The following is a 17,180-nucleotide window of genomic DNA, read 5'->3' as shown; positions in this document are numbered from 1 at the left end:
AGCCCTTTTTAAATATTGGGGTTACATTTGCTATCCTCCAGTCTTCAGGTACAATGGATGATTTTAATGATAGGTTACAAATTTTACTAATAGGTCTGAAATTTCATTTTTTAGTTCCTTCAGAACTCTGGGGTGTATACCATCCGGTCCAGGTGATTTACTACTCTTCAGTTTGTCAATCAGGCCTACCACATCTTCTAGGTTCACCGTGATTTGATTCAGTCCATCTGAATCATTACCCATGAAAACCTTCTCCATTACGGGTACCTCCCCAACATCCTCTTCAGTAAACACCGAAGCAATGAAATCATTTAATCTTTCCGCGATGGCCTTATCTTCTCTAAGTGCCCCTTTAACCCCTCGATCATCTAACGATCCAACTGACTCTCTCACAGGCTTTCTGCTTCGGAGATATTTTAAAATGTTTTTACTGTGAGTTTTTGCCTCTACAGCCAACTTCTTTTCAAATTCTCTCTTAGCCTGTCTTATCAATGTCTTACATTTAACTTGCCAACGTTTATGCTTTATCCTATTTTCTTCTGTTGGATCCTTCTTCCAATTTTTGAATGAAGATCTTTTGGCTAAAATAGCTTCTTTCACCTCCCCTTTTAACCATGCCGGTAATCGTTTTGCCTTCTTTCCACCTTTCTTAATGTGTGGAATACACCTGGACTGTGCTTCTAGAATGGTATTTTTTAACAATGACCACGCCTCTTGGACATTTTTTACTTTTGTAGCTGCTCCTTTCAGTTTTTTTCTAACAATTTTTCTCATTTTATCAAAGTTTCCCTTTTGAAAGTTTAGCACGAGAGCCTTGGATTTGCACACTGTTCCTCTTCCAGTCATTAAATCAAATTTGATCATATTATGATCACTATTGCCAAGCGGCCCCACCACCGTTACCTCTTTCACCAAGTCCTGTGCTCCACTGAGAATTAGATCTAAAATTGCTCCCTCTCTCGTCAGTTCCTGAACCAATTGCTCCATAAAGCTATCATTTATTCCATCTAGGAACGTTATCTCTCTAGCGTGTCCCGATGATACATTTACCCAGTCAATATTGGGGTAATTGAAGTCTCCCATTATTACTGCACTACCAATTTGGTTAGCTTCCCTAATTTCTCTTAGCATTTCACTGTCCTCTCACCATCTTGACCATGTGGACGGTAGTATACCCCTATCACTATAGTCTTCCCCGACACACAAGGGATTTCTACCCATAAAGATTCAATTTTGTATTTAGTCTCATGCAGGATGTTTATCCTGTTGGACTCTATGCCATCCCGGACATAAAGCACCACACCTCCTCCCGAGTGCTCCTCTCTGTCATTGTGATATAATTTGTACCCCGGTATAGCACTGTCCCATTGGTTATCCTCTTTCCACCATGTCTCTGAGATGCCAATTAAGTCTATGTCATCATTCACTGCTATACATTCTAATTCTCCCATCTTACTTCTTAGACTTCTGGCATTAGCATACAAACATTTCAAAGTTTGTTTTTTGTTTGTATTTTCATTCTGCTTTTTAATTGATAGGGATAAGTTAGAATTTTTTAGCTCAGGTGAGTTTTTAGTTACAGGCACTTGGACTATTTTTCTAATTATTGGAACCTCACTGTCAGGATGCCCTAATTCTAATACATCATTAGTATCCTTTGAAGATACCTCTCTCCGAACCATGCGCTGCTGAGCGACTGTCGGCTTTCCCCTCTTTATCATCATGTTCCAAGCAAATTCTCTCAACCCACTGATTTAAATGTATAATTTATATTCTCCCTTCAGTAATATGTTTCTACCTTTCTAGCTCTGAACCTCCTGAATTAATTATAAAATGTAATTACTCCCATTTTTATGTCTAATTATGCCGACTAATAATGTACTATAACTTTGTCCATCTTATTTCCCTTGTATGTTATCAACCTCTTTAATATCACATATTTATTGATTGTACATAAGTTATAGAAGATTATTGTAATATCCCCATTTTTAAATATAGCATCCCCCTTCCTAGACCCTGTTAATTATTACACCCTGTTGCTTAGTATCTCTCCTCCCCAGTTCAAAATCAGTTTGACCTTTGACTGTAAAGCCATTGTTGCTGCATTTATGTTCTATGGAAACCGATGTAATGTTATTAACGAATGTCGGTATATAAAAAATGTTAAATAAATAAATAATAAAAAGTGGCCCCTAACCCCCTACACCAGGGGTGGGCAGTTCCGGTCCTCGAGGGCCACAAACCAGTCTGGTTTTCAGGATATCCCTAATGAATATGCATGAGAGAGATTTGCATGCACTCTGCCTCCGTTGTATGCAAATCTATGTCATGAATATTCATTAGGGATATCCTGAAAACCAGACTGGTTTGTGGCCCTCGAGGACTGGAACTGCCCACCCCTGCCCTACACTAATACCTAAACCTCACCTCGAGTTACTAGATGGGCCTCCCATAGAGATATAAATAAATACCTATCTAGGGTGAGAGCATTATGGCTAGTCACTCTCTCTCTCTCTCTCTCTCTCTCTCTCTCTCTCTCTCTCTCTCTCTCTCTGGAAGAGTACAGTAGTGGGTATATAGAATGTCCACCTGGTCAAGGTGAGGAAGCAGACTGTAAAATGCTAACAGAGATTAGACTGGCTAGTAAAATGGACAACACAATAATAATGGCAGGCTTTAATTACCTGAGTATTGATCTGGTAAATGTCACATCAGGACATGCAAGAGAGGTAAAGTTCCTAGATGCTATCAATGACTGCTTCATACAGCAGTTGTCATGGAACCAATGAAAGGGGAAACTATTTCACATTAATTCTCAGTGAAATTCAGGACTTGGTACAAGAGATAAAGGTGGTGGATCCACTTGGCAACAGTGACCATAATGTAATAAAATTTGACATAATCACTGGAGGGTGAATACAAAGGAAAACTACTGTAGTAGCATTTACTTATAAAAAGGGAAACTGCTAAAATGAGGACATTTGTTAGATGAAAACTGAAAGGAGCAATTTACAAGGTTGAAACCTTGAAGGAGACATAGACACTGTTTAAAATTAACATCCTCAAGACCCAGACAAACTGTATTCCATGCATTACACAAGATTGAAGGAAAAATGCAGTTGCTTACCTGTAACAGGTGTTCTCCTAGGACAGCAGGATGTTAGTCCTTACATGTGGGTGACATCATTCGATAGAGCCCGGCATGGAAAACTTTTGTCAAAGTTTCTAGAAACTTTGGCCAGCAGACTGAGCATGTCCAGCATGCTACTATCCGCGCATTCACGCGAAGTCCCCCTTCAGTCTCATAACATAGCAAGCTGACGAGCAAAAAAATAAAATAACAAACCGACGGTGAAACCAATCTCGTGGGGAGGCTGGTGGGATTCCTGAGGACTAACTTCCTGCTGTCCTAGGAAAACACCTGTTATAGGTAAGCAACTGCGCTTTCTCCTAGGCCAAGCAGGATGGTAGTCCTCACATGTGGGTGAGTACAGAGATCTAGACTGCGCCATTCAAGCCAAGAGACCAATAGCGGCCGAACAAGGTGCCAATGGGCACAACACAACTATGGCGCTGTGGGGAAAATGGGGGGTGGTCTGGTCCCACAAGGAGCACAAGTAGAGACAGTTGGGTTCTGTCCTGATGGCTATCCCTGTCCTGATGGCTATCCCTGTCAAGGCAGTAGTGAGCTGCAAACATGTGGAGAGAACTCCAGGTTGCAGCCAGGCAAATTTCTGCGATGGGGACTGCACGCAAATGGGCCACCGACGCTGCCATGGCCCACATAGAATGAGCCTTCATCCTGCCGGCCAGCTGAAGGTCTGCCTGCGCATAGCAGAAGGCGATGCAATCCACCAGTCAGTTCGATAGGATTTGCTTACCCACTGCTGCATCCAGCCTGTTGGGGTCAAAAGACATGAAGAGCTGGGTTGGCTGTTAGTGGCTCACTGTGTGATCTAAGTAGAAGGCCAATGCCCGTTTATGGTCCAGGGTGTGAAGAGCAAGTTCCCCCGGGTGGGAATGTGGTCTCGGAAAGAAGGTGAGCAAAACAAAACAAACAAAAAAAAGAATGTTCTTTTGACATTAATTGCCTCTTTCACCTCACCATTTAACCATTCTGGTATGGTACCTGATCTGAAATGATCTTCCTCGGACCTTTTTTTAATGTGTGGAACACATTTTATCTGGGCATCCAAGATGTTATTTTTAAACAATATCCACGCTTCATGCAAACTTAACCTTTGCAACGGCTCCTTTTAGTTTTCTTTTCTAATTTTCTCATTTTATTGTAGTCTTTCTTTTTAAAGTTAAACACTACCTGAGTCCTTTTACTTATTTATTTATGTATTATTTATTTATTTTAAACATTTCTATACCGTTTTACCAGTAATGTTACTGTTCAAAGCGGTTTACAATAATAACATAAAATAGGAGTAAAATTAGGTAATAATAAAAGCCGAAAAACCAGAAATCAAAAGTTACACACAAAAATAAAAACAAGAAAGCTATAAAGCAAGAATAAAAATTACAACAGGGGAAGTTATCAATAATATAACTTATCGTGATATAAAAGAAAATTGGCGTCTATTTTATAAAAACACAAAGAGTAGAAAAACATAGGAAAAATAATTGACTTAAAACATTTATGTAACTAAACAAATATTAAATATACAATATTCGTCTGAAATTGTTATTCCGGACTAAGAGTGGCCATATCTTTAAAAGCTATCTGAAATAGATGAGTTTTCAGTGCTTTTTTAAACTCCTTTGCGCTATGTATTTCCCTTAGAGGGTTCGGCAAAGCGTTCCAGAGTGTGGGTCCTACTACTGAGAAAGCTCGGTTTCTCAGGATATTTTACTTAATATCCTCCCTTCAGTGTTATTATATTATGATCACTATTGATATATCTACAGTACCTGAATGTAATCCACTTTGAAGCACTGGAAAGAAGTGTGAAAAGCGGAATATAAATCTAAATAAAAATCTAAATATTGCTAAGTGATCATTTCTTGCACCAGGTCCTGCAGTCCACTGAGGACTAGATCTACTCTAGCTCCCCTTCTCACTGGCTGTAATACTGAGGAGGGCAAGATTCACTAGTTTAAACCTAACATACAAAAAAAAGAGTGCACAGGCATGGTGAAACAGAACATGTAAAACAACTAAAGAGGGAACAGACAGGCATGTGAAATTTTGAGACGTAAACAGATTATTTTTGTCCCTGAAATGCCTAAAAATGTTACTTTGGAGCTTTTATGGTGTGCTATTATCAACATAAAAAGTACTATTCTATTGATTTAACAGCAATCAAAAAGTCAGCGAAGGATACAGATAATAACATTTATACAAATGGTTCTCTTTCACAATCTAAGGAAAAAAGTAGAGAATCTTATTTACAAACTTCTTCCTTGTAGTCAGTGAATTTAGCACTAATTAAGGATAACATGGTTTGAAGAGAAAAACCCAAATCTATGGAGAGACCTCTCCGGTATATAACCAAACTATTGTCTATGGAAAGTACATTGGAGCATGGAACCCTGCTTTAAATTGACTTATTGAAAATTGTGAATCACTGTAATAAACAAGTCACCTTCCATAAATATGTAAAAAAAAATAAAAAGCATTCACAAACTACTTCAAAATTGCTTGTTACACCAGTGTAGGATCAACATACCACCCATACATGTAATGCTAAACTTGTGCTTATATATATTTAAATGGGTCACACATAATCATCAGTCCAATCAGACAAAACTTTTATTATAACACGAGCAACATTGGATCTTTCGAATGCAAACTATTACACCCAATGGTCTTAATGGGGACACTAAATGATTACCTTTTCTGACACACGTTTTATTGTTTCTGACAGATGACATATTAGATGCCGTCATTGACAGCTGTCACCACTTTAAATCACCTGATTATTCATCCCTCACGTGACCATGTGAAGGATTATCCTGCCCTGGACTTTAAAATACTCCTAGTACTGGTGTGCGGTGAACGTCTTGAAAGGAATGGACTTTTGGATTTTTCAGTTTTGCATAAAAACATAAATGATTGTAAATGTTAATGCTCATTTTCAAGTGTCTGCTATAATTTTGCGTTGTGATCGTTTATTTTTAGGGCAAAGTAAGTGGAGAAGTACCATCAAGTGCTGCTTAGGCCGCTGATGCAGAATTCTGAACCATAGTGCTATGCCGGGTCTTGTCTTTGGATGCCCTATGAACAAGCATGTTAAAGCTGCATAAAAAGGAAAGTATCTTGATGCCCGGAATACAAGTTGCTTTAATTGCATGAAAGTGAAAAGTATTCAAAAAATTTTAAAAATAAACAAGCTCATCACACTCAGGACCAACAATCATATATGACTCGTTTAGATATGTTTAAGCATAAGTTTGGCATTACACGTACAGGTGATATGGTGGTCCTTCAAGCAATTTTGAAGTGGTTTATGAATGCTTAATTTTTGACATTTACTGTAGGCTGTGCTTGGAACAGATGACATCAGAAATGCTGGAAGGTAAGCAACTTCATATTCCTTTAAAGCCCTCCTGCTCACAAGTTTCAAACTTCAGCAAATTCAGTCCCTTTTTTGTGTCTAAAGCCATGAAAACGTTGGCAGACTGTTAATATGGTTACTCATTTACGAGGAGGAGAAAGCACTGAGGGGCGGATTTTAAAAAGCATTTACATGCGTAAATCTGGGTTTTACGCATGTAAATGCACTTTACTCGAGTAAGTGGGCTTTTGAAAATTGCTACAATATATGCCATTGAATCGTCCATAGGATTTATTCGCATAAGTGCACTTTACGTGAGTAAATGGCTTTTGAAAATTGCTACAATAGTAGTTACATTTATGCGCGTAACTCCTTTGAAAATTACCCCCTTAGTCTCAAAATCTAAAACCACGCGAATGGCAGAGAAAAATCCGATTTGGTTCACAAAAGGAGAGAATTTATGAATTTGCAACAACTGCACAGCTAGCTGAAGCACAAAGAAGGCAATTTTGTAGCTCAAGCTTTAATTTATGTGCACATTTTAACCTGCTGATGACTTTTTAGAGAGCAATTTGCAAACAGGCCGCACAGCAGACTTTGCCAAGCATTTTCAAAGCTAACTTGCACGCATAAATTCATTTTGAAAATCCTCAGGTAACTGATGGAGTATGCGCATAAACTACCTTACACAAAGTTACACCTGCTTCAAGCAGGGCATAACTGGTGCGCAGTTACTTCCATGCACACTTTTTAAAATCTAAACCTCTGCATGTAAGTGCTGCCTGCTTCCCATCCCTGCCCCAAAATGCCTCTGCTCAGGGTGCCTACAGGTCCCCGACTGACTCCTCAATCAGGCGAGGAAAAGGAACTAGATGGAGCTCCTTATGTGTTCCGCCCCTACCCTCAAAATACGAAAGATAAAAAGTTACATTTCTATCCAAAGTTACATTTCTATGCAAAATAGGCTCGGCATGCGTAGGCATTGAAAATCTGCCCCTTGGGGAATAGCCACTGCTATTACTGGCATCAGTAACATGGGATCTACTTAGTGTTTGGGTACTTGCCAGGTACTTGTAGCCTGGATTAGCCACTGTTGGAAACAGGATGCTGGGCTTGATGGACCCTTGGTCTGACCCATTATGGCAATTTCTAATGTTTTTATGTTCTTATGAGGAAGACGGGTCCTTGATTAGGTTTTAACTGTTTTGAAGAGAAATTTGTAATTAAATATTACAACATGAATGTGTTTTGCGTAGAAGACTTTTATTGCTTTATTGATTTGTTCATGGGATTTTGTTAAAAGGGATTTATATTTTTCAAGGGATTCTGTAGATTGGTATTTCCGCTATTGTTTTTCAGATTTTCTCAAGGTCTGTTTAGTGTGCCTTAGCTCTTCACTATACCAAGGTTTCTTTTGTTTGGTTGTGTTGCCTTCATTTTGGAACTTTTTTTTTTAGATTAGGCATAGGGTATCCATTATTTCATTGATGATTTTATCCCAGGAGTCAAATGATGAGGAGCATTATCGTGATCAAACTCAGTAATTTTATTTTTAATTGTTTCTTCAAGAATTTCAGGCTCTATATTTTTTCTGTATGCGAAAGATTGATTATTAAGTGAGTTTGTTTGTTGTGTGGTGAGGAGAGTTACTTCTGCTTTTATTAGCTGGTGATCAGACCAAGGCAATATGTAGTGAAAAGAACTGATTGCGCAGTTATTGTGACTGGTGAAAATTAGGTGAAGGATTTGTCCTGCTTTATGAATGGGGTTGGTTACAAATTATGACCAGTTCATGGCTTCCACAGTATCTAGGAAGATTTCACATGCTGTAGATTTAGGAATGCTGTCTACATGTAGGTTAAAGTCCCCTAGGATTAGAGTTGATTCTAGGGTTGGGAACGCTTTAGTGAAGATTTTGATTAGAGGTGAGCAGTCTTTTTGGAGTGTTCCAGGTGGGCAACAGATCAATCCAATATTTAGAAGTGGAGATTTTAGTATTGCAACCTTGTTGGGCGGGTTTATCTCAATTTTGTAGGGTTTAAGTTCTTTTTTCACAGATTACTAAAAGGCCTCCACCTTTTCGTTTGTGTCTGGGGAAGTGAAAGACATCATAGTTAAAGTGATTAATTTGGTTTCGGAGGACATTATCACTGTCTTTCAGCCATGTTTCGGTAATGCAGAAGATAGTGGGATTTAGTTCCTCTAGTAGATCAACTGTCTTGAGGCAGGTTGTGATGCAAGTATCTTGCATGCAACATTAATTTACAATTTTTATTATGCAGTTTTTACTGCGAACAATACCACTTAAATAGAATCTTTTTTTTTATTTTGGAAAGACGCAGATCTATTTCAGTGTTGTTGATGCTAGAACTCTACTCAGAAGTCCATAGTCAACTAAATGAAAGAAACACAGAAACTAAGGGGTCAATATTCAAAAGAGTTTGTCGAGCTAAGTTCAAGACTTACGGATCGATACTGTAAAACCGCGGGAGAGCGGACAAACGCCCGCTCTCCTGGCGCACGCACCGGCCCTTCGCCGGTGCGAGCGATCCAGTATGCAAATGAGGTGACGCGGTGCAAACGAGGAAAAGGAGGCGCTAGGGACACTAGCGCATCCCTAGCGCCTCCTTTTGACCCGGAGCGGCGGCTGTCAGCGGGTTTGACAGCCGACGCTCAATTTTGCCGGCGTCGGTTCTCGAGCCCGCTGACAGCCACGGGCTCGGAAACCGGACGCCGGCAAAATTGAGCGTCCGGTTTTCGGCCCGACAGCCGCGGGCCGAATTCAAATTTTTATTTTTATTTTTTTTACTTTTTTTTACTTTTGGGGACCTCCGACTTAATATCGCTATGATATTAAGTCGGAGGGTGCACAGAAAACCAGTTTTTACTGCTTTTCTGTGCACTTTCCTGGCGCCGGAAGAAATTAGCGCCGACCTTTGGGTCGGCGCTAATTTCTTAGAGTAAAATGTGCGGCTTGGCTGCACATTTTACTTACTGGATCGCTCAGGCATACCTAATAGGGCCATCAACATGCATTTGCATGTTGAGGGCGCTATTAGGTGCCGCGGGTGGGCCGCGTGTTTTCCTCCCCTTACTGAATAAGGGGTAAGGGAAAACGCATGTCCAAGAGCAGGCTGACAGTGCGCTCCGACGGAGCACACTTTACTGTATCGACCTGTGTGCCAGACAAGCCTGGAGTTTTAAATGTAACCCCCCACCCCACCCCGCGGATAAGTTTTACCTGGGTAAGTCATTACCAGGCTAAACTTAACCAGATTTATAAGCGGTTGCACAGAGGCATTCCGAGGAGAGAGATTCAATTAAGGGAATTAGCACTGAAATTCAGTATTGCATGGCTAAGTTTAGTTGGGTAAATCTGGTTGTGGCGGAGAGCAGATATGTTCAGCAGGCGCGTTTGCCCCTAAATATTCTGGCCAAAGTTACAGAATAAACTGGGGGGAAAAAAAGTCTAAGGCAATATCTGCCAGAACTGCCCCTTTTCCTTACCCCCAATTTAAAAAACAAACAAAAAAGTCACAGGCTGTAGCAGCCCCATCCCCCTGCTATTCCCCCAGTTTAAAAAAAAAAGGCTGATGCCATAGTGACCCAGTCCCCCTCCCAACAGCCCCCAAATCCCCCAAGAGCCTGTCAGTATCCCAGCAGGAGGAAACGTTCTTATCTCCTCCCTCGGAGTGTTGGAACTGAGTTCTGAACAGGGATTGGTCGGCTGTCAGTGACGCAACCAATCCTAGCTGCAGTGCAGTAAATATATTCGCTGAATCCGGGAAGCTGTACTGGCACTTAGAAACATATATAGAAACATAGAAATGACGGCAGAAGAAGACCAAACGGCCCATCCAGTCTGCCCAGCAAGCTTCACCGCCCTTCCCCTCCACCCCTAGAAGGTGGTAAGAGCTTCTCCTTCTCCCTTTGGGGTACTGGGAGGCTTTTGGGGGCTTCAAACAGGGTGGTGCCCCACTTTTGGGGGTGGATGGGGGGATATTGGGCCACCATCGCCCACAAAATTTTTTTTTTTTAAATACTCAGTAAGCCAGCGAGCAGTAAAGTAACTTTAGCTGAGTAAATTCAGTGGACAATAAGTTCTGCTGAATATTTGGCTAACGTTATCTGAGTAACTTTACCTCCATAACTTTGCTGCTCGCCAGCTTTACTGAATACTGACCTCTAAACAAATTAATGCTGTAACCAAGACCCTGAATCATAATCAGCCATAAAACAAAAAAAAAAACAAAAAACAAAATGCTGTTGTGGGTTAATGTTCACCTTTAAAATGAATAAAGTTCATTGCAAACTGAAAAATAAAAAACTCCATCTATTATCTACCATATATGTAAGCTGTATCAGCAGGAAAACTGCAAGATGATTCTTGTCTAAACTCATTACTAGCATAACAAATAGACTGCAAATTTCACTTCTGTCACAACACTAATATGGGGACATGATGAGTATGCAAAGTTCAGCCACAATAAGGTGATAGCCCGTTGCACTAGGTTAAGCATGTACCAAACACTGAAACTAGAAAAATCAAAACTTTAAGTGTATCTCACTCACAAGTCAGCCTACATAAAGGACGATAAGGTGTAACCTTTCATTATACGAAATCCAGTGTCCAAACACTATTAATCGACTGCAGCGTGAATAATCTTGAGTAATCCTTCAGGGCACATAATGCAAACACAACTTCCTAGTACAGTATATTATTATTATCATTATTATTATTTGTGGTTTTTTATATACCGAAGTATAGCGTTTTGCCTTCACTCCGGTTTACAGGATAACAACGTAATACATACAAATAACGTAATACATACAAATAACTTATAACTGTATTTAACATTCATATAGTATAACTTTATTTAACATATTAGAAGAGAAATTGATAAAATGGATTAAATATGGCTGAAAAGGATCCCTTGATGAAGTTTATCTGACTGACAAGACTCAGTAGATCTAACCTTTGTCATTCATCCTCACAATTCTTTTAGCTACAGAAGCAAAGCAAAGCCATGTTTCTTCTATATATTAATCACTGTTGCCACCTACAGTTAACAATAGGACTTGCAGCCCTACACAAGTAATTATCAGAAACTCTGAGCTCCTTTTAACAGCAGATATCACGCCTGGAGCTGGCTGTTCAGAGTAGACACAAAATCTAGGTTATGGAGACTAAAATAGGTATGAAGGGGTTACCTGTAAAAGCAATTCTTTCTCAACCACTTCTTCTGTTTTGCTAATGAGCCGCCTTTGAAGCATGTGGATCTTCTGTATCAGTTCGTATGTGCTTGGGTCACTGGCCTGTCCAAAAAAATAACACTGTCCATTATACCATACTCACAATTCAGTATAACCCTTTTTAAGCTATCAAAATGATACTCAAGATTACTTTTAAAAGCAAGATATTTTGTTTGCATATATTTTGGTTTGATTTCTCTTGCTGTAATCGGATTTGTTTCCTTCTGCATTTGGTGAATGAAAATGCTAGGATGGCTCTCATTGTTTGCCTCAGCCGATGCACATCAAGAATTAACAGCTCTGCCAGAGAATGGACAGAACTCCACATGGATTTCTTTGCAATCCCAGTCAGTCTCCATCACAAGATGCTCATACGGAAATGACAAGGGAAGGGGATGGATTAGGGAGCTGAATAGCCCCTTCTCTGCTCTTCTCTGTCTCTTCCAGTCTCATCCCTCCCCCTGCTGATGTCTGCAGGCTGCTGCCTGGGAGGGAAGGGCTGGATGAAGCAGGAAGCAGAGGGCTGTTCTGTTCTCTGCAGTGCACTAGCAACCAATAGAGCTGAGGCCGGAGCCAATACACCAGAACTGCTACTATGCATTTTGTAATCCTTAATTCTCCTTTTAACCACTTTATGTATTACTTTAGCAAGACCTGTACACATTTTATCATGACAAAGTTTCCTGAATTTAAATATGAAAAAAGCGCCAGTAGGGGAGGGAGAGGAAAGAGAAAAGCACCAGTAGAGAAGGGAGGGGGGAAAAAGAGAAAAGCAAAAGTGGTGCCTGCCTCTCTTTCATCTTCCTTCGCCCACTGGTGCTCTTTCCATGCCACGATGGTAGCAGAGGCACCAGCAGGTTAAAGTGCTGCTTTCGTATGCCTCCTGCTGGCAGGAGAGAGGATGGGAAGGGGGAAGATCAAGCCGTGACTGCATCCTGCAGCCACTTTCAAGGAGCAGGGGACAGTGAGGGGGCAGGGCACTGGGCAGTTGACCTGATTTCCCTCTTCCCCCATCCCCCCCCCCAGGAACAGCCCTGCATCCGAGTACTGGCATCTTTCTTTCTAGGAAAAAAGTGCTGCCTGCAACTATTACTTCTGAAGCCCCCAGCCAGGGTAAACTGCCTGCTGGGCAGTTAATGAAGGGGACTTCAGGCACTTTCCTGTCTTCTAAGGATCTCCTTCCCTATATGACACCATTAGGCACTGTTATAGTGACATCCAGCATAGCTTGAAACTCTTCTTGAGGTCCAAACTTTCTTGCTTTATTCACACAATATACAGAAATATAACAGTTCGCGGTTAATATTGATCTTTCAATTCAGATTACTTTTGAGATGATCAGATAACTCTTTCCAGATGGTATTTAACCATAACCTCCAGGCAGCTTAACTCTCTTGCTGCACTAAGCTGAGAAACCCACAGTACTGACTCCCGGGATACTGCATTTAGGCCTCCATGCCGAAATGTCCAACTGGAGTTGATGTGATTCACCTCCCTGCAGCTTAAACTCGCTCCACGGGGAGCTGGATCCTCCAGGTTGGCACATTTTTCATTGCGTAGGGAAGCAATAATGAACACATTTGCTACAATATATTAATTCCTCCATAGAAAGGCTGAGCAGTCCTTTGCATAGGTCAGTACACAGTAACTGCGAGACACAAGTTAAAGAAAAAAAGTCCGTGAACTGCACATGCACCAGCAATGTGGCAGAGTACTTCACACACTCTGTCTCAGGACAACAAGCTGCAGCCCACGTCCAAGCACTTCAGCTCTCAGCAGAGGTTTCTCTCCAACAAGACTGACACTTGTCGGAGCATGCTCGGTGCACACCTGGCTGAATGACTACTGCCTTCTACACAGGGGCTGGAACAGGCCTGCTTAGCCAATAACAGGAGGTGAGATTTCCACTGCTATTTGCTATTTATATCATAGCAACAAGGCTTGGCATCTTCAAATTGTATTCTAAGAATGAGTTACACTTTTGAAGCTCGAGTCAATTTGGTCTCATCTGGGCCAGGAAATCTCCCTTCTCGGATGGGGAATACTTTCCCTCGTAATGCTATCTGTGGCACTCATACTTTTCTTTGGGTGTTTTATAGGATATTCTTTCTCTCTCAAGCATCCTGGTAGGGGGTAAGCTAGACTTCAAAATATGGAATTGCAGCAATGGGAGTCAAATAGGAGAGTGGTAAGGAGCAAAGATTTGTAGGGAACAGTAAGCGAAAATAATAGTGTCAAAGTTATTGGCCATTGGAAACCTGACAATACTGACATTTCAGACTGCCTCTCTCTTAGAATGGTGAGGTGTTTATAATTAAAATATCTTTACATTGAGCTTGTGCTTTGCAAGTGTGAGTGCTTATAGGCCGATACACACTTGGACGCATGTTATCCATTATATTGTAAGGAGTTTAGCGTGTCGAAAGCGGACAGCCAACCCCCCCCCCCCCCCCCCCCGGAAACTAATAGCGCTCATCATATGCAAATGTATATTGATGACACTATTAGTTATTCACCCGGGACACTGAAAGTAAAATATGCAGCCAATCTGCACATTTTATACTCAGAAATTAACGCCTGCCCAAAGGCAGGCGTTAATTTCTGAGCAGCCTGAAAAAGTGTAGAGAAAAGCAGGAAAAACTGCTTTTCTGTACACCCTCCAACTTAATATCCTGGTGGTAATAAGTTGGAGGAACCAACAATGTTAAAAAAAAAATGTAATTAATTAAAAAATAATAATAAAGAAATGTGCTAGCCTGTCAGGTTAGGAGAACGGACGCTCAATTTTACTGGCCTCTGTTTTCCTAACCTATGGCTGTCAGCGGGTTCGGAAAACCGATGCTCGTAAAATTTAGTGCCGGTTTCCTGAACCCGCTGATAGCCACCACTCCTGGGTTTCCACTAATAAGGAGGCGCTAGGGATGCGCTATTGTCCCTAGCACCTCCTTTTTAGCGCAACCCCTCATTTAAATACAGAATCACGCGCCCAGGAGAGGTGGCTGGGCATGCGTTGGGAGAGCGGGCGCTCAACACGGAGCGCCCATTCTCCAAACACTTCTTATTGAATTGGCCTGTCTGTCACTTGATTCAGTATCAAGCTCAACAGTTACCTCCAGTTTTCTCCATCTGTGCACATTCATGGGGTTCTCCAGCTCCTCCTCCAGAGCTCGGCACCGGGTCCGTTCCTTCAGTAATTCCCTCTGTATGTGGTAAATCTCTCGCCTTAAAGAAAATGAAACATGATCCTTTGAGAAACACTAATGTGTTTATTGCAGTATTAGTGGTTTATCATTTGAAACACAAATTATGGGTATCAATCACAGCAAACACGGAAACTTATTAAATAGCAATGGGATAATGACCAAAAACCTCATCTAGCGTGGCTTGTTTCATTCCTGGTGCAATACCATAGAGCCCAGCTGATTTCTAGTTTTGCCATCTCTTCTTTGCAACTAGGGATCTTCTGGTCTTATCCCAGGCTTTCTTGAATTCTGATACCGTTTCTGTCTCTGCCAGCTGTGCTATGAAGCTGTTTCATGCATTCACCACCCTTTCTATGAAGAAATATTTCTGATGTTACTCCTGAGTTGTCGCCCTTGGGGCCTCATACCATGACCTTTTGTTCTACCAAATTCCTTGCTCTCAAAAAGGCTCAGTTTTATGCATTATTTATGCCTCTGAGGTATCTGAAAGTCTCTATGCTATTCCCCTTGCCTCTTCTTCTCCAGAATATACATATTTAGGACCATAAGTTTCATATCATTAAGAGTTTTGTTGCAGACCCAGAACTATCTGAGTAGTTCCTCTCTGGATTGCATCCATCTTGTCTGTGTCCTTTTGCAGGAAGCAAAGCAAGTGATGTTTCCAAAAGTAAAAAAAAAAAAAAAAAAGTGGCATAGGTATCTCTATAATATTCCATGAAGTAGGGTAACTCATGTTAGTCCAGGTACTTAAGTAGAAATAAAGGTAAACAAACAAGTAGCAGGTGATAACTTATTGGACCAACTTAATATATAACATAGTAACATAGTAATGATGGCAGATAAAGACCAGATGGTCCATCCAGTCTGCCCAAAAATGTGCTTATGGTAGTAACGGCCACTCTGTGCGGGTTACCACCATATGTTCTGCTAAGTATATAGGGAAGGGAATTTTCAAGCGGACTTCTGCGAGTAAAGTAGCGCTTTACCTGCAGAAATGGTGCGTTAGAAAACTGTGCAACCGATATGTGCGTAGAATTACGTAAACACACTGCAGGTGACGTTTCAAAAGATTTTCGTACGTGCCATTGGAAGTTGCACGTGTAGGTGGTTGCACGGACGGAGTATTTTGCAGAAGCCCGAGGAAGAAGGGTACTAGAAGTGTTGTGTGAAAATGCTAAAGGAAAAAACAGGGGTGGGTTAGTGGGGCGGGGCTTGGAAACGTGTGCCCAGGTTGGAATTTTGTAAGTGTCTACGTTACCAAACATTTACCCAGGCTTTTTCACCTGCTAACCGAGCCGCACTATTGGAATTGCCCTTGACTTTTGTCTGTAGATTTTGGGCTGGGCCGGGGTCAGGATGAAGGGCTAGAGGTGTTGGCGAACCGGTGATGCTGAGTATGTGCACAAGTAAATGCTTTCATGAGTGGAGTATGCACACACTTTGTAAAATAACTGCTTCCATGCAGAAGGGACAGTTATTGCGCACATACGTTATGCGCATAAAACATGTGCATGCTTTGATGAAAGAGGTAGGGAAAGTCTGTGTTTTTCTGCCTTGCCAACAAGCGTGCAAACGTTCGGGGCAGAGATCAGTGCTACAGCTCCCGCTGCACAGTTTATACGATATTACTGGAACTTTGCCCGTGTCAACTTCTGCTCGTTGCCCCAACTTACACAGACTGTTGAAAATTACCCTCTGTATGCGGGTACTTTTACGTGCATATGTGAGAGGCGTTCCAGAGAGTGGCGTCTGGGCAGGGTTGGGACTTACGTTCATACTTTCTGATTTTAAAATGTATGCAGCTAAATTTTCTCTGCAAAACTACATGCATAATTGCATGTTTTTACATGGTTCTGCTGGGATCATTTTTAACTACCAACAACCAAACCTCGCTTCCCCACCTTAAAAGATCATCAACTACTAACTATATATAGGGAACTCCTTAATGTGTGGGTTATGTGCTGTAGCCATATACATGAAATAACCACCATGTGATTATACCTTTCTATGGCTGCCCTCTTTATTCTCAAATTTTTTTTTTTTTTCATATATTTTATTTTATTTATTTTATATCTAATTCTTGATTTCCACTCTCCCTGGCGGTCAACCCGACTCCCACGTGACACACGCGCTTCTCCAAATCGGTACTTATCGACCTCTGTGATGTGGGTCAAAGCCTACCCAACTGCTGTTGATTTTCACATGAGTCGACGCCGCCTGC

The 17,180-nt window shown here is 41.2% G+C and overlaps 1 protein-coding gene across 1 annotated transcript in view; it reads right to left on the bottom strand.

Annotated features, from left to right (window-relative positions):
• The window catches only part of CFAP58 (cilia and flagella associated protein 58), a 295,728-nt gene that overhangs the window by 128,949 nt on the left and 149,599 nt on the right, over positions 1-17,180 (bottom strand). Inside the window, exons 12-13 of the mRNA XM_029610343.1 lie at positions 14,867-14,978; positions 11,715-11,819 (exon numbers count right to left, since the gene is read on the bottom strand). Of these exons, the coding sequence (XP_029466203.1) occupies positions 11,715-11,819; positions 14,867-14,978 (217 nt within the window). The remainder of the gene's footprint in view (positions 1-11,714; positions 11,820-14,866; positions 14,979-17,180) is intronic.

The sequence above is a fragment of the Rhinatrema bivittatum genome, chromosome 7, assembly GCF_901001135.1.
Source record: "Rhinatrema bivittatum chromosome 7, aRhiBiv1.1, whole genome shotgun sequence".
Lineage (NCBI taxonomy): Eukaryota > Metazoa > Chordata > Amphibia > Gymnophiona > Rhinatrematidae > Rhinatrema > Rhinatrema bivittatum.
This window is presented reverse-complemented; position numbering and strand designations above follow the sequence as displayed.